Source organism: Crinia signifera, chromosome 2, assembly GCF_055691185.1.
Source record: "Crinia signifera chromosome 2, ASM5569118v1, whole genome shotgun sequence".
Classification (NCBI taxonomy): Eukaryota; Metazoa; Chordata; class Amphibia; order Anura; family Myobatrachidae; genus Crinia; species Crinia signifera.
This window is the reverse complement of record NC_139218.1, coordinates 330,134,705-330,161,094: the sequence shown is the minus strand read 5'-3', so window position 1 is coordinate 330,161,094 and position 26,390 is coordinate 330,134,705. Positions and strand designations below refer to the sequence as shown.

Here is a 26,390-nt window from a genome sequence, read left to right as displayed (position 1 = left end):
ATCATTTGCGAGAAAGGTAAACCGCGTTTGAGACCTGCGGGGTGACAGCTGCTATATTTGAGGGGCTGGTTCCTGTCAGTTGTTTTTTTGTATAATGAGGTGGTAATGCGATTAGCCTGTAAGGTGATAGTGACATCCAAGAAATGCATGACATTTTGATTGAGAGTATAGGTAAATTTTATGGGGCTGATAGATGCATTATGGGTGTCAATGCGATTGAAGATGATCTATTGTATAAACATGTCGACATCATGCATAACATAATCTTTTTCGGCAGATACATAGATGACATCTTCATTATTTGGTCGTCATCGAAAGATGCCTTCTCTTCCATGATTGACACCCATAATGCATCTATCAGCCCCATAAAATTTACCTATACTCTCAATCAAAATGTCATGCATTTCTTGGATGTCACTATCACCTTACAGGCTAATCGCATTACCACCTCATTATACAAAAAAACAACTGACAGGAACCAGCCCCTCAAATATAGCAGCTGTCACCCCGCAGGTCTCAAACGCGGTTTACCTTTCTCGCAAATGATTCGCATTTTGCGAATCAATAGCAACCGGACTGTTGCCATCCAACAAATTGATGAGCTTATTGTTAAATTTGCAAACAGAGGCTATTCACGACAACTTCTTTCCGAAGCCAAAACTAAAGTCCTCACTTTTAATCAGGACAACCTGCTTACCAAACGGTCTCTTACCACCAAAACCAGTAATAAAATACCATGGGTAAATAAATTCAATGTCACTTCCCCCGCAATTTCGCACTCAGCCAAAAAACATTGGCCAGTTATAGCGTCAGATTCATCTCTGCCATTTAACACTACTAACCTCATGCCCTGCTATTCCCGTGGCCGCAATTTAAAAGACTGGTTAGTCAAAGCAGATGTATCCAAACTGCAGAAAACCACGACCGCCTCGAAATCCTTTCTCCAATCCAAACCAGCAGGTTGCACCAGATGTGGGTGCGTTACCTGCCAATTCATGCTCCCGGGTGCCTCCTTTTCACATCCCCAAAACGGCTCCAAGATTGCCATCAAACACTCTGTCAATTGTGACACCAACCACGTGATTTACCAATTAATTTGCCCTTGCGGGCTTTCCTATATTGGAAAAACTGAGTGCAAGTTCAAAGAACGGATGGCAGCACATCGTTCTGCGATCCGTAAAGCCATCCAATCCGGCACTAGCGAACAACCAGTCGCTAGGCATTTTGCTGAATTTAATCATCCCATCAACTCATTGCGCTATCGCATCATTGACACGATACCACCGCTACCGAGAGGTGGTAATCGTTCACTGCTGCTGCGTAAAAAAGAAGCTCAGTGGATTTACAGACTAGATGTCATAGCACCCCGGGGGCTTAACGAAAGCGCTTCATTAGCGTGTTACCGATAGCACAGTCTTATGACTACTTCACCCACTGCCTTTTTCATATATGTGCTTGGTTGCTTCATGCTAAATATTATGTGTTATTTACTGTACATGCAGGTTTGAAACGCATGCTGCAGACATACTCATTGACTGTTTTTCTCTTTTCTCCTCAGCGTTGTTGGTTGCCATGGTGATGGTTGTTTAGTTGTCACTGATTTCAGCCAGCGCGATGATGTCACTGCATGGTGCCCATGCCGGATGTGCGTCTCGCCCAGGCTTCACATGTCACAAGGGTGTTTGTTCTTCTATAAAGGTATGTTCTGTATTGTTTTATATTGTATGACTTGAGAAAAGTTGTGAAAAAAATACAACTGAAACGTTGTCCTTAACCACTGATGTTGTTATTATTTCTGCCATTTCGCGCTGAGTGCCGCACCTACACTGGACTCTGCAAAATTATTTTGTGCAGGCACCAGCCACAGTTAACAACCGTTGTTGGGAGTGCCGGACCCTTGGATACAAAATATATATATATATATATATATATATAAAAATAAATAAAGGGATTTTTGTAAGAACGTACCGTTCGAATCCCTTTCTCTGATATGGTCCTGGCGACACAGCTCAACACTGGGATGTAGGAGGGTCCGAAGGAGCCAGGCACCTATCCTAAAGCTTTTAGAGGGTAGGCTCCTCCCCTACTGCATCCTGGACTCTTCAGTTCAATCTTTCAAAGCCACTGGAATACATTAACTCAGTACAAACGCCTGCACATATTATATGCACATTTTATAACAATAACTGTTAACTGTTAACTTTTAACCATTTTAACATGAATCATCATGAAACTTCTGGCATACTTACTGAGCGTAAGGGAGGGATCGCTGTGTCACCAGGACCATATCAGAGAAAGGGATTCGAACGGTAAGTTCTTACAAAAATCCCTTTTTCTCTTTCAATGGTCCTGGTGACACAGCTCAACACTGGGATGTTCCAGAGCCGGTCCTTTGGGTGGGTACGCTCAGGTCTGCAGCTCTCATCACTGCTCGCCCGAATGATGCGTCCTCCGATGCGAACTCATGGAATCTATAGAATTTGGCAAAGGTATGAACAGATGACCAAGTGGCAGCCCTGCAAACCTGCTCAGCTGTTGCCCCATGTCGAACCGCCCAAGAGGTGGCAACCGACCTGGTGGTATGCGCATTTATTCTGGCTGGTACAGTTTGGTGTATGCAAAAGCTATCACAGATCGCAACCACCTAGCAATAGTCTGCTTAGATGCAGGCCAACCAATTTTTTGTATGTCATACAATACCAACAATGTGTCTGTCTTTCTGACACTCTTTACTCTGTCCACATAGATGCGTAAAGCACGCACAACATCCAAACTCTTCAACTTGTCCCTTTTCTTAGAACCCTCTGGGGGTTGAAACACAGGTAGAATTATCTCCTGATTTAAATGGAAGGCAGAGACTACCTTCGGTAAAAACTGAGGCACTGTCCTCAGGACCGCCCTATCGTCATGAAAAATTAAGAAAGGAGATCTGCATGACAAAGCTCCTAACTCTGACACCCTTTTAGCTGATGCCACTGCCAACAAGAACACCAGCTTCCATGTGAGAAACTTAAGGTCCGCCGACCTCAAAGGTTCAAAGGGTGCCTTCTGAAGGCATTCCAAAACCAGTGACAAGTCCCAAGGCGCTACTGGTTGCTTGTATGGAGGTTTCAACCTAGATACCCACTGTAAAAATGTCTGGATTTCCGGTAAAATGGCTATCCTCTTCTGAAAATAGATGGACAAGGCCGAGATCTGCACCTTCAATGACTGAAGGCTTAGGCCCGATGAGAAACCATCTTGTAAAAATTCCATCATCTTTGATAATTTAAAATGAGGTGTGTGACTTCCGTCTCTCACACCATCTAATGTAAGTTTTCCATACTCCATGTAATAATTTGCAGAGGACACAGATTTCCTGGCTTTAATCATAGTATGCACCACTGCATCAGAAAAACCTTTTCTTTTCAAAATGGCGGTTTCAATAGCTAGGCCGTCAAAATTAATCGAGCTGAATCCAGGTGATTGAATGGACCTTGTCTTAGAAGGTCTGGCCTCAGAGGTAGATGCCATGAGTCCACAGACAACCTCTGAAGTCTCGAATACCAGGACCTCCTTGGCCAATCTGGGGCCACTAAGATCACCGGAACCTTCTGTCCTTATATTTTCTTTAAAAGTCTCGCCATCATTGGTACTGGTGGAAAGGCATAAAGAAGATTCCCCTCCCAGGGGATAGTCATGGCATCCACTGCCTCCGCTAGTGGATCCCTCGTTCTGGCATAGAACCTGGGTACTTGATGGTTGAACCGAACCTGGATGCCATCAGGTCCACATCCGGAGTTCCCCACCTCAAGGTGATCTGCTGAAACACCTGCGGGTGTAAGCTCCATTCCCCTTCCTTGAGCTCCTCCCTGCTCAGGAAATCGGCTTCTATATTCTCCACTCCTGGTATGAATATAGCTGATACAGCTGGAACATTCTGTTCCGCCCATAGGAAGATTCTGGACACCTCCCACATGGCCAATTTGCTGCGTGTACCTCCCTGATGATTCAGATACGCCACAGCTGTGGCATTGTCGGTCTGAATCCTTAAAGGGAGGTTCAGTAACCTGTCTCCCGCCAAGGAAATCACTTTCCAGACAGCTCTCAGCTCCAAGATGTTGATCGGTAGAGCCGACTCCTCTGCAGTCCACAAGCCCTGCAGCCTGAGGTCCAAGACTACTGCCCCCCAGCCCCTGAGGCTGGCGTCGGTAGTAACCACTAGCCAGTTCCAGGCCTGCAATGACCGACCCCATTGAAGGGAGTCCACTTCTGTCCACCATTTCAAGGAGTCTCGAGTGTCCGAAGACAGCACTATCAGCTCCGACTTCATGGTCTGTGTGTTTCCTGACCAAGCCGTCAAAATGTTCCATTGGAACACCCGAGAGTGGAACCTGGCAAATTGCAGCGTCTTGAATGACGCCACCATTTTCCCCAGCAGCTTGAGGCACCTCCATACAGAAATGCTCCGAGCGCTGAGAGTCTCCTGTACTAAGGCGACCAGATCCCTGGCCTTTACCTCCGGGAGAAATACCCGATGAAGATGGGTATCCAGAATAACTCCCAAGAATTGGAGCCTCTGTGATGGTACCAACTGAGATTTCTGCAAGTTTAAAATCCAGCCGTGAGCCTGCAAAAAACTGATGGCTTCTGCCAAATGATTCTAAAGCATGGCTGCTGACTCTGCTTTGAACAGCAGGTCGTCCAAATAAGGTATCACTGTGATTCCCCTGAGCCTCAGCACAGCCGCCATCACTGACATTATCTTTGTGAATACCCTTGGCGCGGTGGCCAGACCAAAGGGCAACGCCTTGAACTGTAAGTGCAGGTCTCCTATTGCAAACCTCAATAATGCCTGATGCTCTGGGTGTATAGGCACATGCAGATATGCATCCTGGACATCCATGGATGCCAAAAATTCTCCCTGGTCTAGGCTCAGGAGCACCGACTGTAGAGACTCCATTTTGAAGTGGTCTACCCATAAATGGACATTTAAAGACTTCAAATTTAGTATTGGTCTGAAAGACCCGTCTGGTTTGGGCACCAGAAACAGAGTGGAGTAAAAGCCTTTCTTCCACACTGCCCTGGGAACCGGAGAAACCACCCCTTTCTCTAATAGGGAGTGAGCTGCTCTCACAAGAGCTGTACGCAACCACGCTTCCTTTGGCAAGGATGTGGGGATAAACCTTTTCGGAGGCAGACCTCTGAAAGGAATTTTGTAGCCCTGGGCTATAATGTCTAACACCCAGGCATCCTGGTCTAGAGAAGCCCATGCGTCCCTGAAATGTGAGAGACGCCCCCCCCACCTTTATCACTGTTGGGCAAATCCCGACAGTCATGCGGAGGGTTTGTCCTCTCCTTTGGTGGCAGGCTTCTTGTGAAAGGAACCAAACTTGGACTTCGGGGTCTTGCCCCTAGAGGACTGAAACTTCCCCCTGAATGACTGTCCTCGAAAGGACGCACCACCTCTAGGGGAGGGCCGAAAGGACGGCCTAAAGGCAGAAAATCTGGATGCCTGCTTAGCCGTGGGAGCCGGCAAAAATGTACTTTTGCCGCCCGTGGCCTGCTTAATTATTTCCTCTAATTCTGACCCAAATAACAACTTTCCTTTGAAAGCTAACGTTTCTAGGGCCTTTTTGGACTCATTGTCCGCTTCCCAGGCCTTAAGCCAGAGCACTCTCCTGGCATTAATCGACACTGTGGACACTCTGGTTGCCATTTTAAGTGCTTCCTCCTCTGCTTCTACCACATACTCTGCAGCTGCCTTAAGTTTCTCCGCCAGCAGCAATACACCAGAGTCAGCCTGCAGCATGGTCCATAATTCACCAGCCCACTCAATCATGGCCTTAGAGACCCAGGCTGAAGCAATAAGAGGGCGTAGGGTGAATCCCACCCCTTCAAAAATAGCCTTGAGGTTACCCTCCAGCTTTTTATCCACAGGATCTTTAAAAGCTGCACCGCCCTGTACTGGTAAAACAGTAGCCTTGGACAAACGTGCCACTGAAGCATCCACAACTGGCACCTTTTCCCAGAGCTCCGCATGAGACTCCGGCATGGGGTACAGACTAAGGAATCTCTTAGGCATTTGCAGCCTCTTATCAGGGGTTTTCCAAGCCCCTTCCAACAATTCCTGTAAACCTTCATCCGAAGGAAAGGTAACAGCCTCCTTACGCTGTCGCTTAAACACACCTTTAGCAGGAGTTTTATCCTCCACTGACAGTTTCAAAGCCTGTTTCACAGCTACAATAAGATCCTCTACTCCTGCAGAAGAGATCTCTTCAAAATCATCACCCTGATCCCAGGGGATGTCAGTATACGCTCCCTCCTCCTCCTCATCTACCAATGTAGGCATAGCATAAGACCTTTTAGGTGTCCCTGCAACATCAACATCAATCTTGTCTAGTATCTCACTAAACCTGTTGATCCCCCTAGCAGTATCCTGCATCACCTGAATAAAGGCAGGATCTGCCTGGGTAAGAGGCAAGAAGCCAGAGGACTGCTGAGATGATGGCATAGGTCTCTGAGATTCTACCAAGCCATCACTCTGTCTGTCCAGTAGCTGCACCAAAGCGTTCACTGACCTGCCTAGGGCAATGGCCCACGTGGGTTCAATCTGCTCTGCCCTCTAAGGTGCACTCCCCATGGGTCTCACAGCAGCGCAAGTGTTACATAAGCCCCCCTTGGCCATCTGCTCAGGGACAAATTTCTGTGTGCATACATTACACGCGCTCAGTGCAATAAGTGCTCCCTCCCCCAAAACCACAGCATGTTGCTCAGACATGATGAAAAGTGATATATATATATACAGTGCATACAATGTACCAGCGATTATACAGGTTTAATGCACTCAGTCACTTAGCTGTCTGTTGGTTACAGATGCGGGGAAACGATGCCCAGGAAATCCAAACACTCTAATAGGATCTGTAAGCCAGCTCAGTTCCGCTGCAAGCGTTCTGAAAGGCGCCAAACACAGAGTGAGGGAAGAGACCAAAGCCCCTGCTGCTGCGGGGTCCGTGACTTTTGGCGCCAGCCACCCCCAGTCAGCCGCTCCCTAGGTAGGATTTCCTAGTTCCAGTATCTCCCCCTCGACTGGGGACCACTTGGAACATGCCTGTAACAACGCTGCTGTCCTCTCATATAGGAGCTCAGCGTGTAAGCTCCGCATAAAATGGCCGCCGCCATCACGGAGCGCCTGTCCCCCATGATCCTCACCTAAACGTGAAGCCGGTTTCAGGACACTCCGGAGCCCAGGCAGCTTCTAAAAAAGAAGCTGTAAGCGCTGCACAGGGAGGCCAGACAGCGTCTCCCTTGTGCACAGTGAGCTGACAGGACGCGCTTCTGCCAGCTCCTGCTGCGCTAGCAGTGTGAGGATTCACTATGAGAATCCTCACACTGTGCCTACCTAGCTAGAGTATAATTAATAAAATAATAAAAAAAACCTAACTACTCTAATTCTTCAGCTGCTCCTGCAGCTCTTTAGAATAGCACCCACTCCAGTGGGCACCTAACACGAACTGAAGAGTCCAGGATGCAGTAGGGGAGGAGCCTACCCTCTAAAAGCTTTAGGATAGGTGCCTGGCTCCTTCGGACCCTCCTACATCCCAGTGTTGAGCTGTGTCACAGGACCATTGAAAGAGAAATATATATATATATATATATATATATATATATATATATATATATATATATATATATATATATATATATATATATATATATATATATATATATATATATATATATATAATATATAATATATAATATATAATATATAATATATAATATATAATATATAATATATAATATATAATATATATATAATATATATATAATATATATATATATATATATATATATATATATATATATATATATATATATATATATAGTACTTATGTAGTATCTGGGCTGCCGATTTTTTGATTGTATGCCTTAAGTTAAGGCATACAATCAGATGCGATGCGATATCGCATCGCATGCGACCATCGGATGCGATGACCCGATTTTTCCATAGGAATCAATGTTAAAATGGACTGAGTCCATTTTAACATGGAATTCAATGGGAAAAAGGGGTACTTTTCATACCCCTACTATCCAAGTGGGCATGGAGTTGGATATAAACCTGTGGCGAGCGTAGCGAGCCACCAAGCCCGAAGCGTAGCGAGCCCTGCGAGGGGACACAGAATACCGTCCGCTCGCCACGCTTCGGGCTCGGTATTCTGTGTCCCCTCGCAGGGCTCGCTACGCTTCGGGCTTGGTGGCTCGCTACGCTCGCCACAGGTTTATATCCAACTCCATGCCCACTTGGATAGTAGGGGTATGAAAAGTACCCCTTTTTCCCATTGAATTCCATGTTAAAATGGACTCAGTCCATTTTAACATTGATTCCTATGGAAAAATCGGGTCATCGCATCGCATCCGATGGTCGCATGCGATGCGATGCGATGCGATGTACCCGATTTAGAAATCGGCAGCCCAGATACTACATAAGTACTATATATATATATATATATATATATATATATATATATATATATATATATATATATATATATATATATATATATATATATATATATATATATATATATATATATATATATATATTCGTGTAGCAAAAAAAATTGCTAGCAGAGCAGCTCGGGTCCGGTCAGGCATCTCCTGCTGTGCGGCGTATTGGGGCTAGACGTCTGTACACACGTCTTCAGAATGATTTCACAGACCAAGCAAGTCATTGAACTACAATAGTCTTTATTAAGGTGTTGAACGTCATCTACCCAAAACAAGAGCTGGTAGTCATCATGTTCATGACTGAAAGTAATTAATAATTATAACATACAGGCAACCATTTAGTGTGGTACAATGTGCGTGAAAGTAATTTCATGTTACAGCATTGTAGGTACTGACCTGGTTGTTCCTCGGCTGGAGTGGCGAGTGCATTTTGCTAGATACAAAGAGAAAATTAGGTGAGGAATATTGCTATATAATAATAATAATAATAATAATAATAATAATAATAATAATAATAATAATAATAATAATAGCCATTTTCTCCCAATAGGACTCAAAGTGCTTTACCATAGTCTTTACAGCTCAAAATATACAACAAGCTTAACAGTAGATATCAGTAAATTGCTTGAGTAAATAATTATGTCTTTAGTCTATTTTTAAAGGATTCTACAGTGGGGGCTTCTCGCACTGTGCGAGGAAGAGAGTTCCATAGAGTTGGAGCAACAAAGTTGAAAGCTCGATCCCCAGATGAATTCAGGGAAATTCTGGGTACGGTTATTAGTCCTTCTTCCATGGTAATTGAGTAGGACAGTAAGGAATCAGAAGCTGCTGCAGGTACCTTGGGCCCTGGTCATGTAGGGCCTTGAAAGAGAGCAAGCGAATCTTGAAAACAATTCGCCATTTCAGGTAGCCAGTGAATGGCTAACTGAAGTTAGGGGACGTTATGTGACAGGAGCAGGGCTGGTTAGTTAATAGTCTGGTGGCTGCATTTTGTACCAGCTGCAAGCGGCGCAATTCTTTTGCTGGGAGACCCAGGTAGAGAGCATTGCAGTAGTCTAGGCATGATGATATAAATGCATGCATGACTTTAGGCAGGTCTTCTGAGGGAATTAAGTGCTTGATTCTGGCTATATTCCTTAGATGATAGAATGAGGATTTGATTGTGGCTGTGATAGATTACACTGACAACAAATATAGTGTTCCTTCTTTATACTGCCCTGATTATAAAGTCTAGTCCCTCTTATCACATATATATTATCTGCAGAACATTACATTGAAACTAATTTATACTATAGAAGTACAGGTTGAGTATCCCGTATCCAAATTATTCTGAACCATACATTCCAGAAAGTGGAAAAAAAAAAAAAATGTGCTAAAAAAAAAAGAAATTACTGGGTACATTTGTAACAGCACTACTGAGGACATGATATGTCCTGGCACTACTGGGACATCTGTAACAGCACTACTGAGGACATGATATGTCCTGGCACTACTGGGACATTTGTACCAGCACTACTGAGGACATGATATGTCCTGGCACTACTGGGACATCTGTAACTGACACTAATGAGAACATTATATGTAACTGGCACTATATATGTGCAAGAAAATGATTGCTTAGCATTAAAATTCAATATCTGAGATTGTACACACGTAAAATATATTTGTGTGTATTTCTTGTGGTTGATGTGTTTATGCAGCATACATGCAAGATACTTCAAAATATATCATTAAAATATTCCGAAATACGGAATTATCCATTACCCAAAATTCTCCTGGTCCCGAGCATTTTGGATAAGGGATAATCGATAAAGCAAATATCTCCCTAGTGATATTACTTTATTCAAGTCTCCCATATCAATGACTATTTTGCAATAACCTACACAACGAAGAATTGTATGATGAACAGAACTACAATCATTTATTTTCCACTACGTCTATTCTGACCAATGTGGAAGTGGTCATGACCATCTCCAATTACGTCAATTGATACATCAATCCCTACTCCTGGGATGTTCTAGATTACAACCTGTAAGTTAATGAGTGGTGTGCTCATAACTATTGTATATTGCAACAATATTTTTTTCAGAAACATTGTTTCAGACTTTGCTTTTCCAGACTTTTTTGAAAGTATGTTCAATACAGTGAACTACAGTATAGGGGTTATAAAGACCTGATCACTGCGTGCGAATTCACAAGCCTAATGATTATCGAATGACTGCACCTACGAATGGATTGAAAAGAACCATTGGCGTGCCCAGCTGTTTAAGGGAGGGTGTGGGATGTCTGCTCCGGCCCCGATCAGCCGGTCTCTGCCGCAGACTGGTGGAAGGGTCAGAGTTATGCACACTTTCAAAGATTGGAAAAATCATTAGATGGTGAGCGAGTTGTGAATGGATCACTACACTGCAAGTCAATGTGCTAACTTAAACAGGGAAGGTTGTCTCTCTGGGCAGTATTCAATGAAAATATTCTCCGTGCACGGCGAGCATTTTTTTTTGCTCGCCGTGCACTCTCCGTGTTCCGGAGGGCTCGCTGCCACTCCTGCTCCCACTATTCAACGTTTTTAAGACTCGCCGCCACTCGCGGCGAGTCTTAACCCCTGCAGCGGACGAGCGTCCGCGGCAGGGAGCTGTCAGGGAGCTGTCAGGGAGCCGGGGGACGTAGCAGCCAAGAGAGATTAAAGTCTCTCTTGGCTGCTGCAGGGGATATGGGGTGGGGAGCAGGGCTCCCCTGGACCCAGGCAGCACAGGCTGCCCCCCCTATAGCCAGCGGGGGACCCAGTATTCACTGTACCCGAACGTGCTTCGGGTGCAGTGAATATATGAATATCTAATGAGCGGCTCGAGCGCTCCGGCCCCCTGCTGGCTGCACTGTGTAAAAAAAAAAAAAAAAAAAAAAAAAAAAAAAATGTAAAAAAATATTTTTTTAAAAAATTAAATATATATTCATGTGCTATAGGCACATGAATAAAAATAACATGGCCCTTCACAGAAAAAAAACCCAGATTTTTTGACACCAAAATTAAAAAAAACACCCTTTTAGTTTAAAAGTTCACATTCCTGCTCTCCATCAAAAGATGGAGAATTTCTACACGGAGAGAGACGGCGAGAATCACTTAGAAAGACGGAGAATATTTCACATTGAATAGGGTGGCTCGCCTTTGGAGAAAAAAAACCTCTCTCCACTGCGTGAAAAGCACAAACTCTCCAGAAATCACAGCGAATTTTTCTCATTGAATACTGCCCTCTGTCTGGACAGAGGCTATCGGATCGCAAACCTCTGCAAATTCACGCAGCCCAATAACCCTATGTCTAGTTTGCTCGAGTGTCTTAAAATCATGAGATGTATAATGTCTTCATATACCTACGAGTACTTGTGCAACAGCTACTATAGGCTTTACCATAGTGTCAGTATCTGAAGGTTGGGTATCTGCGTTTTGTGACTGGATTAGTTTATTCCACATATCAGTCTCTTCGTCTTCTTGCTCCCCATTAACACCATCGACATCTTCCGTGATCTCAGACTCAATAGGGGATTCCATCACTAAATACAAAATATAAAATCTACAAATCATAATGAACTCTAAAAAGTTAAGGGTAAAAGTGAGTGTGCCAAACACAAAAGGTCTACTTCATTTATCTGGCTTTGTCTAATTGCAGGTTAATTAAATGGGGAAAAAAAACACCTATCCTATTGTTACGCTCGAAAATCCCCACGTTTTCAGGTGCTTGGGAATTTCTTTGTAAAAATATTTTATTAACACACTAAACCAGGGGTGGCCAGACCTGTCCTCAAGATCTACCAACGGTGCATGTTTTCCAGGCAACCTGTGGAGCTATAGTAGGAATGAATGCAGCAGTTTTTAAAATGTGACCGTTAGTATTGACTACAGCTGTGCACCAGCTAGGTGATCTGGAAAACATGGACCGTTGGTAGATCTCAAGGACCGGTTTGGCCACCCCTGCACTAACTATTAATAATAAATTAAAATAATATTATTAATAACAATAATAATTAAAAAATAGAGGTGTGAAATAAAAGCAATATTGCTAAATGGATTATGCAGTGGACCTGGACCAATGGTCGTAGATGATGGTAAGTCCAGTTCCTATTTTGCCATCTTTGGAAAACAGTAGTACCAAATAATTATGGTGTGGTTAGTTTTCAAAAGTTAGCTTCAGAGAGGTAATAATCACCACACAACCCCTGGAGGCTTGTAATCCGCATATGATGGTATGTGCAGCAGGTGTCCTCACTAGGTGCAGTGTGAGTGCAAAAGTGGGAGCACAAATGTAATTCAAGGTTGGAATAGGTAGGCTGGCTGGTTCAGGTAAAGCAACAGTCAAGGTTGGAAATGGTGGGGCCCCACTGGCTCCTACTGACGCGTTTCTCTGTTTGGGGTACAGCTTTATCAAAAGTAACCTTTCTGAAGTTAACTTTTGAAAACTAACCACACCATAATTATTTAGTACCATGTTGTTTTTTTGTAGGAGGCAAAATAGGAACGGGACTTACCATCATCCACTACCATTGGTCCAGGTCCACTGTATATTTCATTTACCATTATTGCTTTTATTTCACACCTGTTTTTATTCATTATTATTATCAATATTATTAATCGTTTAGGGTATTAATAAAATATTTTTACTGAGAATTTCCATCATCTTTGTTTACATTAAAGTGCATTTCAAGTACGCTCACATTTGCATAAATTAAAAACCCTAACAGTAGAAAAATTCAAAAGCATTTTTTGCTATACAAAAGGTGTGCGACAAGATTTATATATGGATCAGGAATAAAAGTTTGTTTATAGATTATTTTTTTTTATTCATTCATTTTTTAAGGATATTTCTATTGGAAATACAATGTTATCACATTAAATTATAACAATTGTAAAAGGAGACAAGAATTTTACAGCACATGAATATTTTGTTGTTCCAGAACATTTGCAGTTACAGGTAAATGTTTACATGACTTGGCTACTCTAATCACAGCACCCCCCCCCCAAATTAGTTGAATGCTCGTATCCAACTTATAGCAAAACTAAAGCATATGCCAAATTAAAGATACTACTTTTTTCCAAAATAGCAAAATGAATGAAACGCAAATCGGCAGGATCACGTGTGATACATTGCATGCGCTCCTTTAATATGCAATTTATTGAATGCTACCCCACTTCCTAACGCAGGACGGGGGGGGTAAGTCAGAGGTTGGAAAGGCATCAGGTTCAACCTTCGGGTCAGGATCACCCATAGGACCAGAGGGGGATATTAAAACATACGATTTGGGTACATTTCTGGGCCTGATCTGCCGGAACGGGTGAAATCGGACCAAACTGTACTATTATAGAAAAAAATGAGTTCTACTACAGGCGCTGCAATTCCACAAGAAGATGCATATAAGTCTATAAAGATGGTCACTGGACCACTGCAATGGATAATAATAGAAAGGATAGGTCTCACATGCGCTACAGGAATGTCCAGATAGGGTATATTTCCTCCAGATAAGTTTTCTCCAGGCACATGAACCCGAGGGTCTGAAGCATACAGAACCCTCCACATACACTGTTAGATCCAGGATCTAACAGTGCATTCACGTGCCTGGAGACTCCGATTCATGACACCTTTTTGATAAAGGCATCGCAGTGTTCCGAAACGCGCTGAATTGAGTGTCTAAATTTTATACATTAGCATGGAACATTTTTTCAACACCACTATACCATACCAAATACCCGGGTCACACCTAGTATGGTTACAGGTGTTGTCTTATATCTGATCCTGCATTGCTTTTTTAAAAACAAAAGCATTTTTATCTGGCCTCCGTGATAATCCATCCCAAGAAACCTTTATAGGAGTTCACACAGCCTGTGACATGTAAGCATACATGTGAGCAATATTATAAGATTGCACGAGTGAGGTGATCCCGTAATGTCACCGGAACGTTGGAATCTCTGGCAACACTCTTTCCATAGTCTCAGTTTGCGCCAAAGGACAACATTGTATTTATACAGTATTAAACTCCCCTCTTTTTTCCATATGACGAATCTTGGAATTTATGTGAGGGTGAAAACTCATTTGGAGGAAATATACCCTATCTGGATATTCCTGTATTGCATGTGAGACCTATTCTTTTCATTATTATCAAACTGTACTATTGTTTGGGCACCTTTACACACTAGGATGTTCATTTAAAAGTAATACTGTGCACGTTAACTCAAAAATGTTTATAAAAAAAGGGCCATTGTTGCTTATTTAAAACAAAATTAGGGGTTAATATGCATGTGTGGGGTTTTGCAGAGGATACCTGTAATCTAGAGCAGCTACTTACCAGTCTCCACTTGCTGATCTGCAGTTTCTGCCATTGGAGGATTTCCTAGATCTGTAGAACCAGATCTTTTAGGTGTCAATGTTTTAAGGTCAAGCGTCTTCAATTCTTCAGAGAGCTCCTCCACTATACGCTTTGTGTCAGCTGTAAAGGAAAAAAAAAAATACTTTAATTAACAAAAAAGAAATGGTACTTGTTTCCTAGCACGGCCACAATCTTATGGATCGTGTACCTTTAAGTTAAGGTACACGATCCATACGATGGACCCGATTTCCTTTGAAATCAGGTCCATTTTGCCGGCTAGGACACAAAATCGGGGGCATCGCGTCGGTCGGGACCATTAACATTGGTCCCGACGCGACCGACGCGATGCCCCCGATTTCCCCATAGGCTTCAATGTAAAAAAATATTTTAACATTGAAATCGTGTCGGGAAAGGTAAAATATCGGGGGAGTCGGTCGGGACCATTAACATTGGTCCCGACGCGATGCCCCCGATTTTTCCATAGGCTTCAATGTTAAAATATTTTTTAACATTGAAATCGTGAAAAATGTGAAATGGGCCAATATGACCCATTTCACATTATAGATGTCCCCGTCGTCACCCCACGATAGACGCCAACCCGAAGCGTGGCGAGCGCAGCGAGCCCGCGAGGGGCGGCGGTGCGAGTCCTCCGACCTTTTCATTCCTCTACTATCCACGTCGGCGTGGAGTTGAGAATAGAATTGTGTGGCGAGCGCAGCGAGCCACCGAGCCCGAAGCGTGGCGAGCGGACGCGTATAACTTCACAGGTATACGCGGCCCCTCGCGAGGCTCGGTGGCTCGCCACACTATTCTATTCTCAACTCCACGCCGACGTGGATAGTAGGGGAATGAAAAGGTCGGAGGACGCGCACCGCCGACCCTCGCACCGCCGGCGCTCGCCACGCTTCGGGTTGGCGTCTATCGTGGGGTGGGGTTTACGGCGTTAAATTTGGGGGGGGTTGGGAATATTTTACATTGAATCCAATGTAAAATCGGGTCCCAGGGACCCGATTAACATTTCATTCAATAAAAAAATCGGGTCGAAAATCGGTCGGTCGCGTGCGACCAAATCGCATGCGATGCGATCGACCCGATTTTTCCGACACGACCACCCCGATGTAAATCGGTGTGGCCGTGCTAGGAAACAAGTACCAAAGAAATACACATCCATAACCTCTCCATTGCTAAAAGCAACTATTTCTGAACTGAAGCCAGGAAATGAACTGTAAACTGTGCATTTTACATGGTAGTGCTTATTCGCTTAAGAAACAGGGTCCTTCGCATAATCAAGGAGATTGTCGTGATGGAGGACCCAGGTAGTGGCAATGTGCCAAGTCACACATTGAGATGCAAGTGAGACAGTCTTTGGCCAAGCACAACATGACAACGCTGCCTCAACCACCCTACAGTCCAGATCTTGCCCTGGCTGACTTCTGTTTCTATGGATCAAGTACGGCATGAAAGGACACAATTTTCAGATCGTAGAAAAAGTGGAAGTGGCCGCGACAAGGGCACACAAGGATGTCCTGGTTAATGCCTTCCAGGAGGCGTACCAAGCTTGGCAGACACGCTGGCAACGGTGTATGGATGCTCAAGGGACGTACTTTGAAGATTAACCTTACATATCTGAAAGTTCAGTAAATAGTTTTTCACGTCTATAGGGCAGTATTCAATGCAGGGGCGAGCGGCCAGCAAGGGGGAATCCTTGCTGTTACAGGACAGCGAGGATCGCTGCAAATGCAGGGAGTCCGATGCATTTAGCTCGCTGCTTCTATGGCCGCATATGGCAAAAACGGAGCAAGAGGGAATCGCCGTATGCGGTGGGGGAAGTCAGATGAATACTGACCGAGCAAGCGGTGACAGCGAGCAGGCAACACTGCTCGTTGTCACCAATCGCCCCCTGCATTGAATACGCCCCTTAGTCTCATCACTTTCCAGACCGACCCTGTATAAAAGTGTCCACTTTTTTTTTTGGGTGGGGGGGGGGGGGGGTGGGAGAGCACAGGCAGATTTCCCTTTCTTCACGGGTTAACACATCGCAGGTCACCCGTTTTCACAATTTTAGAATAGGATAGGTCAAGTAACAGGAGCTTGCATACACAAGTTAACTTAACCCGCAGTCACAGATGAGGTTATCATAGCAAATAGGATACCCCTCCTAACAATATGAATTGAGAATAAGGAGATTGGGGAGAGCTGTGCCAGTCGCACAGAAATCACAAACGTATTATGCGGGTGGACCCTCTTTGTGCACGATTAGTATTCAATATTTCGATATGCGAGGGTATGCTACCATAGACACAGAATTAATATATTGGGGAGGACAGAAAAAAGGGTGTCTTTGGTTGGTGCACCAAAAGAGAATTTAATAATAAAACATGACTTTTATTGGTTTCATTAACCCCTTCCCGACGCAGCCTGTTTTTGCCTTCCTGACAGAGGCCTTTTTTTCAAATCTGACATGTATCACTTAAGTGGGGATAACTTTTTTTTGCTTTTACTTATCCCAGTGATTTTGAGATTGTTTTCCCGTGACACATTGTACTTTAAATTAGTGGTAAATTTTGGTCGATACAGTTTTTTTTTGTGAAAAATACCAAAATGTCGTAAAAAAAATGGAACATTTTGCTATTTGCAAAATGTAAAATTTTCTGCTTGTGAGACAAATAATCATACCACTCAAAATAGTTAATAACTAACATAAACCATATCTAAACTTTATTATTACATCATTATTTCAACCTCCTTTAATTTTTTTGGACACTAGGGGGCAGCAGAGTCTAAATTTTACACATCACACATTAAACGTTTGAACAGCCAATCGCAGCGATCGCCCATGACGGGGGGCATCGCTGCCCCCCCTGGGCAATGAGGGAGGATGTCTGCTGTCAGGGACAGCAGACATCGTCCCTCCGTCACCGCGTCTGTAGACGCGGTGACAATTCAAAGGCATGACGTACATTTATGCCATGTGTCGGGAAGTACATCCCGGCCATGACGTAAATATACGTCAAATGTCGGGAAGGGGTTAAAATAGTTGCGAAGATATAAAAAAAAAAAAAAAAAAAAACATGAAAAACACATAGGACAACATTGAGTGATTTAAAAAGGATATAATATATCCTCACCTAGTGGGGACCCCACTTCACACTGTCCCTGAATAATTTTATAATTTTATAAAGCACGGTGGTTGAAATTTAAGAGTGGAAAGGTTATGTTTGGTATTGACAGTTTTACAGTGTGTATGCTTATCCAGGATGTAACAATTATCAGATACAATGTATATATTCCTGGGGCTCACTATGCAGTAGCGAGGGATTCTGATTAAACCATCTGTGCTGAAGCCTGGATATCACTAAAACCTGCACTGTTGGTGTGCCTTGAGGACCGTGGTTGGGAATGCCTGGACTAGGGTGACACCAATTAGACAAGTGTTACTTACAGACTTGTGCTTTAACATATTCAACATACTGCTCCGGGCTGAGAGCAGGGTGGCATCTTATGGCTTGTGGGGTGCCAGTGGTCGGAGGCCGCAAGAAAGGATGATTGCAGATACGAGCACTGTGGACGGTCAGCACATAAGTACAGGACTGTGGTTCATCCACACGGGCAATGAAGTCTCCAGAACCTTCCTCACACACGAACTGCAGGGCCAACATAACATGGAATTTAACATTTTCAGCTGTCATTTGGCTCACTTATAACAAGTCAGTTAAAATAATATAGAATCCACCCACCAAAATAGGAATGTAGCATTTGTGCTATATTATTAGCATTGTTATTTTGATAGATCAACACATTTTACACTGAAATAACAAAGAAATAGTCCCTTGTTGGATACATACTGTAACACATTTGCACTGGTAGGGATAAGCACCTACAATAATGGACTTTATGTATTCATATATGGTTAGAACACTGCCACACTGGTATCATGTCTAATATGACAGACTGCTGTTATTTTGATATAAGATTATAAAAATTAGTTTTGTATTTACAAGTCTGTCATAGATTTCACACAGTCTCTGGACAACAAAGAGCTACATAACCACTTAACTGGCATGATCGCATGGGATGCCAATGCAGCTAAAAAGCTTTTGCCGACACCTACGCATTCCATGCAACAGTGGTTTCTGTGTCCTTCAGTCTTTGAATGAGGAAATCTGTTCTACATACTCAGTTAAGTGTGGTTTCTTGCCACTATACTATTACAATGGGGCCTATGAAGACTATAGGGTTGTAATGCACCCTTTTTTATTTTTTTCCAAAAAATATTTGGTACTTGTGTAGTTTCACGGCGGCAGTTAAGTAGTTAGCGTAGTGTTCCTGTCAGAATCAGCGTAGTGTTCCCGCGGCCAGCGTAGTCCGCGTCCCTGTCAGAATCAGCGTAGTGTTCCAGTGGTTCGCGTAAGTAGTTAGCGGAGTCAATAGAGCGTGTTCCCACGGCCGCTTAAGTATTTAGCATAGTCAGTCAGGCGTCCTTGTCAGTATCAGCTTCATGTTTCCGCCAGTTCTCGGGCTAGCCGGAGTTTACGTAGTCAAGTCAGCGCTTATTACATTGTGCGTGAACCATTGACCATTTTAACCTGCCTGACATGACAAGTGACACTATCCACAGCAGCCTGAAGCATGGTGAGCCCCGCGAGGGGATGCGGTACGCATCCTCCCGACTTGTTCATACCCCCACTATCCACTTTGGAGCGGAGTTGATTTTATGAAGTATGGCGAGCGCAGCGTGCCCCGCGAGGGGACGTGGAATACACGTCAAGAAATCCGCGTCCGCTCGCCACACTTTATAAAATCAACTCCACGCCGACATGGATGGTGGGGGTATGAACAAGTCGGGAGGACACGTACCATGTACGCTCGCCACGCTTCGGGATGGCGTGGATTTCAAATGGAGGCATTTGCAAGTATGCAACATGGAGCACTGACAAATGCAACCTTTATTGTGCATGAGACGCACTTGCACACCGCCCCCCCCCCCCCCCCTTTGTGCAGGAGATGCATGAGCTTCCAAACACCTAACCCTGTTGGCAGGGTTGCTGTACCCTGCCGCAATACTTACTGAGACGCACAAGCGTCTGAGATGCTCCTGCGTCTCAGACAGATGGAGCGCCTCTCCGCCAGCGCCAGCATGATCACCTCTCCGCCAGTGCAGGGGATCTGGCGGTTACCGTCGCTGTGTGAGAGACGCTCACTAGACTTGCCAGGGACAGAGCTGCAGCTACCACGGACAGAATGGTGACTAAGCTAACTACGCGGGGCCGCCGTTGGGCTACACTGACAACGTATCTTAGGCTGTCGCCGTGAAACTACACAAGTACCAAATATTTAAATCAAAATGTATAAAATATATTCTAACCTTACTCAAACTTAAGCAAAACGGACAATTTTAGGCATTTTTGAAGGGAAATAATTAGTCAGTTACATGTTAAAGTATGGTTTTTCCGGCTGTCTCTATCCTTACCCGAACTTCAGTCTCCCTCGACTTCCCATTCAGATCACATTTAGATCCGTTCACATACATCTGGCTGTGGTAACGCTTTAATTTGTGGTGCTTTGATGCCTTAAAAAGAATGAAAAGAACTCCTCAAATATGAAAATTACACCTATAGTACACATTTAAGTGCATGCAATTCACTGGTCTACATTATTCGAAGACGATCTAGAATAATCTCTAGCAAAAAAAAAAAAAGCCTATGACAATACCAACGGCCGTTACTAAAGGTTGTTATCTATAGGTTTCTTCCTTTTAAAAGATCTTGCCAGCTCTCAATTAACACTCACACTCCTCTTGTTGCAAAAATTCACAAGTATATATAGAAGCAGGGAATGTCACTTAAAGGAGGGTGGTATAAATTGATAATTGGCTGCATAGCGGCCTATAGTCTATATTCTGCACATGCGCAACAATGCACAGGCCTGCTAACGAAGAAATCCTGCTACTTTTTTTCTATCACTGGCCGTTCGCAAGGTGATTGAGAGGAAGTCGCATCTGGGGGTAGTAACCAGCCGCTTAGAGGGAGTGCTAAGAAAAACGCAATGCGTGCTGGAAAAAAAACACAGGGGTGACCAAGCATTTTAGGGGAGGTTGTGTGACTTCAGTTGCAGGCCTGCATTTATCGCAGCTGCTGAGTAAGTTCCGGGCTACTCTGGGATTGCCAGTGGAAAAATTATTAGATGGTGAATGGATTTTGTTATATTCGCTCGGCTGCAAAGTCTTCACTGGCCACTCAAAAGTGTTAACTCATAGGATAGATGGTATTCCTATTGGCACTAGGTGCCAACTTCAAACGTATCACCGGTGCCAGGCACTGAGAGTTGAAAATTACCTTTTTTGTATTCAAAGTAACGTGGCGCCTGCCCTGAAAGAGTTCTGAGCAATATTGTTCAAAATAACCACCCAGTTTGTACGCAACGATTAATGAAAGATGAGTTCTCCAGTGTGTATAGACTCTGCCGCCTTCCATGCCAGGTGTTATCCATGTCTAGCTATAAGCAGTGTGAACAGAGCCACTGCAATTGGGACAGGTGTGGTATATTAGGTCGACAAGGTCTAGGTCATCCCCTAAAAAGGTTCACATGCACAAGGTCAACACCAGAAAAGGTCAACATACGTTTTTAACTTTTTTTGTATCAAGGTCGACACCCGAGCACATGAACCTGCAATTAGTGAACCGTATGCCCTCACATACTGCTGTACTTTGCATACTTTACTGTTCCCAACTGGAATCCATGTGGAGAATAAAGTATGAAAAAATTCCCCAAAAAATCCCATGTCCACCATTTCGTGTGCCAACCTTTTGATCAAGTCGACCATATGTATGTTGACTTAGATATGGTCTAACAGCAATCCGGATACCTGCTGGGACAATCATCCCAGGCGGCAAGAATCAAGAAAGCCAACTCCCAGTATGTCTTGGGTACATCCAATTGGAATAGTTACCCAGGAGGAGCAAAAGCTGGGTCCACACCTGATGACATACAGGATGAACGATGTCGGCTGACGATTTCCCTTGAACTTTCCGGAGTCCAGCACAAATAATACACACTAGGCCTGGTTCTGGTGCACAAAACCATGTGCCCTGCAGGTGAGGCAGGTGTAACATGTGGAGAGTTAGATTTGGGTGTTATTTTGTTTCTGTGCAGAGTGAATACTGGCTGCTTTATTTTTACACTGCAATACAGATATCAGTATTAAGCACAAACCCCACGCAAATCGAACATTCTGTGCACACGTTACATCTGCCCCACCTGCAGTGCACACGGTTTTGTTCATTAGACAGAGAATTAGCTTAAAAAGTGAACCAGAATCAGGCCCACTGCGCAATTTCAAAAGACAACCAACCAATCTAGCTGTATTAGAGGTCACCCAATATATACCAAATTGTTGGGTTTCTACCTGCTTTAAATACTGGGCTGTGATGTCCATGTCTTTGGAAGCAGACAATACACACCAAGGTCGCTCACTGTCTAATATTTTTGCAGCTTTTGGTCTAAAACGTACAGTCATCTAGCCTACCTATGACGTTTGTCCCACCAACTCACCACCGTGCACCTAGTCGAACGGCAGCGCAATAACTTGCACAGCATAGTGTATGGCATTGCTGGCTGAGTACAATACCAGCGACCACTGCACATGCGTCAGATGTCTACTGCACTGCTATAGCGAAATAATCTGCAATGTGCATGTGTGAAGTGTCCTTTGAATGACACTATAGTGCAAGAACTACTTTATTGTACTGCACAGTAGGTTAAATAGACATTCTCAAAAAAGGTACTTATGTATTATCTGGGTTGCCGATTTTTTGATTGTATGCCTTAACTTAAGGCATACAATCAGATGCGATGCGATGCGATATCGCATCGCATACGACCATATCGCATGCGATGCGCCGATTTTTCCATAGGATTCAATGTTAAAATGGACTGAGTCCATTTTAACATGGAATTCAATGGGAAAAAGGGGTCCTTTTCATACCCCTACTATCCAAGTGGGCATGGAGTTGGATATAAACCTGTGGCGAGCCACCGAGCCCGAAGCGTGGCGAGCGAAGCGAGCCCCGCGAGGGGACGGTATTTTGTGTCCGCTCGCCACGCTTTGGGCTCGGTAGCTCGCCACAGGTTTATATCCAACTCCATGCTCACTTGGATAGTAGGGGTATGAAAAGGACCCCTTTTCCCATTGAATTCCATGTTAAAATGGACTCAGTCCATTTTAACATTGAATCCTATGGAAAAATCGGGTCCATCGCATCGCATGCGATATGGTCGGATGCGATGGACCCGATTCCAAAATAGACAGCCCAGTTAGTACATAAGTACCTAAAAAAAAATACTGTTGCATAGACGTGCATCTCATTACGCAATTTATAGCAAGCTATGGTTATAAGTGAGCGAGTATGGTTGAAGTACAAACTGTAGCAGGCCAGACTCTGGTCAACAAAATGGCTCCAGTGATGCAACCAGGGCTTCATGGGAGCCCAGATCTATGGAGCTAACAACAACAATTTACACTTGTGTAAGGGTGCTGCTGTACGGGAGTCTCATTACGCTACACTGTTTAAACACAGATTTACGCTACATTATGAATGACATACAGGCCAGACTTGAGCACCAAGTGGTTTAACAAAATGGCTACAGAGCGTGAACCAGGGCTTTGTGGAAGCCCACATCTATAGAACAAGCAACATAATAGGTTATTACATGTCTAAGAGGAAATGCTGAAGGTGCATCTCATTACACTGGATAAAACATACAGGGGCTGCTAACAAGGTCACAGACGCTGCAATGATCAACCCACAGCTCTGGTCCCCTGCTCGCACTGCTGTCCAGGTTTGGACGCACCTGCTGTGCAACCGAGAGCTGAGCACCTGGCAGGAGCTGACCCACCTGAGCACAGGATTGCCCACCATGGCGCCCTGGCTGCAGAGGAAGCCCGAAGCTCATGCAAGCTGGGCAGACAATTAGAGTGGACCCCACCCGCAGTTGCTTGCGCTTCCCTTGCTGGGGTCATGAAAAGTTAGTATGGCCTGAAAGCCAAGAGTCTCCTCTTTCATATAGTACCAGTCTCTAATCGCTAGGACACCCAGAACCAGAGAGATCAGGGTGCACAGTGGACACATTTTCCACATAGACTGTATTGGGCCTGTTAATTCAGACCCACCATGGGTTCTGACGCTTGCCATTAGTCTTCTTGGGGTTTCAGAAACTTTGAGATCATCTCCCCTTCTAGAAGAACCCAATTCTGAGCGAATTGGACCACCAAAATGAGATAAATCAAGCTTTAAACCATTTTAAATGTATTCATAGGGTTAAGCTATAGCAGCATTCTTTTACACCAGCACTGCTGACAATGTAACACATGCTGCACTATATTATTAGAGAAGAATAGATTATCATTCCAACCAGCAGATAATTGGCAGTATTGGCTACGGGACTTAGACGCTCGCAAATATTTCCCATTGTCCATGTTTTACCTAGCATAATGAGATGTTGGTCAGTGCTGGCTTGTCATCCCTTTCCCCTCCCCTGGGAGACGGCTCTTTTCACAAATCAATGAAGCCATCGTGAATACTGTATATTGCATTCAAGTCCTATAGCCAGAAACTCCTGCAAGCTGGGCAGACAATTGGAGGGGACCCAATATATGGTTGCTTGCCACTTCCTATTCCGGTGTCACAAACCTATAAACCAGTCTAGCCAGAAAGTCTCCTCTTTCATATAGCACTGGACTTGAGTCTCTAGGACACCTATATTTGGAGGGGGATGCAGTTACAATCCCGGCGGTCGGGATCCCGGCGTTCAGAATCCCGACCGCCGAAATGCCGACATATTCTCCCTCCGTGGGTGTCCACGACACCCCTGGAGGGAGAATAAATTAGTGTAGCGAGCGCAGCGAGCCCGCAAGGGGGGGTGATCCACGTCCCCCCCTTGTCGGCATTTCGGCTGTCGGGATTCCGGCGTCGGGATTCTGAACGCCGGGATTCAATACTGAATCCATTTGGAGATATCAGGATGCAAATGGACACATTTTCTTCATAGATTATAATGGGCCCACACCATGGGTTCTGATGCTTTCCCTTAGCCTTCTGGGGATCTCAGAAACGTAGGGTTCAAATGATCTGTTCGCTAAATGTCTCTCTTTCCATAACAACTTGGTTCTGAGCCAAGTGGATAACCACAACCTGAGAAATTAAACTTTAAAGCCCATTTAAAAATGTATTTATTCCCCAAACTAGCACTAAAATACAAAATTCTGTATGGAGACTAAAGATATCACTTATAGTTGTAGCCATTACAGCACAGTGAAATTAAAACTGCTTGCGCTACTCGGTATGCAGACTAACTACTAGTTTTTGTGACACCGGCGAGGAAAGCAACAGTGTTTGGGGTCCCCTCCAATTGTTTGCTCAGCTTTCAGGGGCTTCTGGCTTTCTTTTTTTTTAACCAGCACCAAGAACTAGTCCTGGCTCCCAAAATACAGGGGTCAAAACAAGTAGGGGTCTGCCATATTTGGAGAACCTGCTCCAGACCCAACCAGCCAGCAGGGTAATGTCGCAGCCAGGGGGAGAATTTTTATACAAGATTCCCCGGCCAAAGCATTTACCCTCTGGCCGCTCAACCTGGGCAGGGATCCTGTGGAAGTGGAGGCCCCCAATGAACTCTGCATTATTTTCATATTCATAGAGTGCATTTATAGTAGACAGTTGGATCAACTTAAAGATAAAGGCATTAGTGAGTATGAGGGAACAGATCTTATTTTTTAATGTTGCATTCAAATTTTTTTTTATACACAGACTAACTTAGAGGAAGAAGAATATTGGAGTGCTTTCACAAGGTATTCTATACAAGTACACTCTGGAGGTGTACCCTTGAGGCCCTTTTGAGAAAGGTATGACAAAACAAGAAGATTGTGTAGAACTCTGGGCATTTCCCCTTTGGTTACCAAAGAATGATAGAAATTAAATATAGGTTCCTGTATGATCCCATGTAGGACGGTCTCTCTACGTTAGACGACCTTTTTGTTATGGGAGCTTTGTCACATATGCCTCTCATGCATAAAAAGATGTAGTGTAGTTTCAATTCCAAGATCACTCTGTCTGTATATTATGCAAGATGACTCACAAGCTATGGATCACGTACGACACTGTCATAAAAACACAAACCGGGATTTTAAAATATTTTTATTACACAGCGCCTTTAAAGCTCCTTTGCAAGGCCGCCGCCTTCCAGGACTTCAGCATCTTCAGGATCTCTTCTCTGCCACCAGACTGCCTGCCCCATGTGCTGAGCGATTGGTCATGTGGCCCTCACCAATTTGGTTACTAATCGCCAGGAGATAGCGATGTGTGGGGCTGCGCGTCGCTATGGCCCCTACACACAACGATGTGGGGCATTTTCTGAACGATGTAGTTAAATTAAATAACATCCCTCAGAAAATGCCTGTATATCTCTACATATGTAGGGCCCATATGACAGCATGCATGAGCACGGCCTGGATAACATATGTAAATATACTTCTAAAGCAGGCATGTCCAAACTGT

At 44.1% G+C, this 26,390-nt stretch overlaps 1 protein-coding gene across 3 annotated transcripts in view; it reads right to left on the bottom strand.

The window, feature by feature from the left end:
- OS9 (OS9 endoplasmic reticulum lectin) overlaps positions 1-26,390 on the bottom strand; it is a 67,342-nt gene that overhangs the window by 28,126 nt on the left and 12,826 nt on the right. For all 3 annotated transcript variants that reach the window (XM_083169408.1, XM_083169410.1, XM_083169409.1), the window contains exons 5-9: positions 20,312-20,410; positions 18,284-18,485; positions 14,821-14,961; positions 11,894-12,036; positions 8,887-8,923 (exon numbers count right to left, since the gene is read on the bottom strand). In XM_083169408.1, the coding sequence (XP_083025534.1) occupies positions 8,887-8,923; positions 11,894-12,036; positions 14,821-14,961; positions 18,284-18,485; positions 20,312-20,410 (622 nt within the window). The remainder of the gene's footprint in view (positions 1-8,886; positions 8,924-11,893; positions 12,037-14,820; positions 14,962-18,283; positions 18,486-20,311; positions 20,411-26,390) is intronic.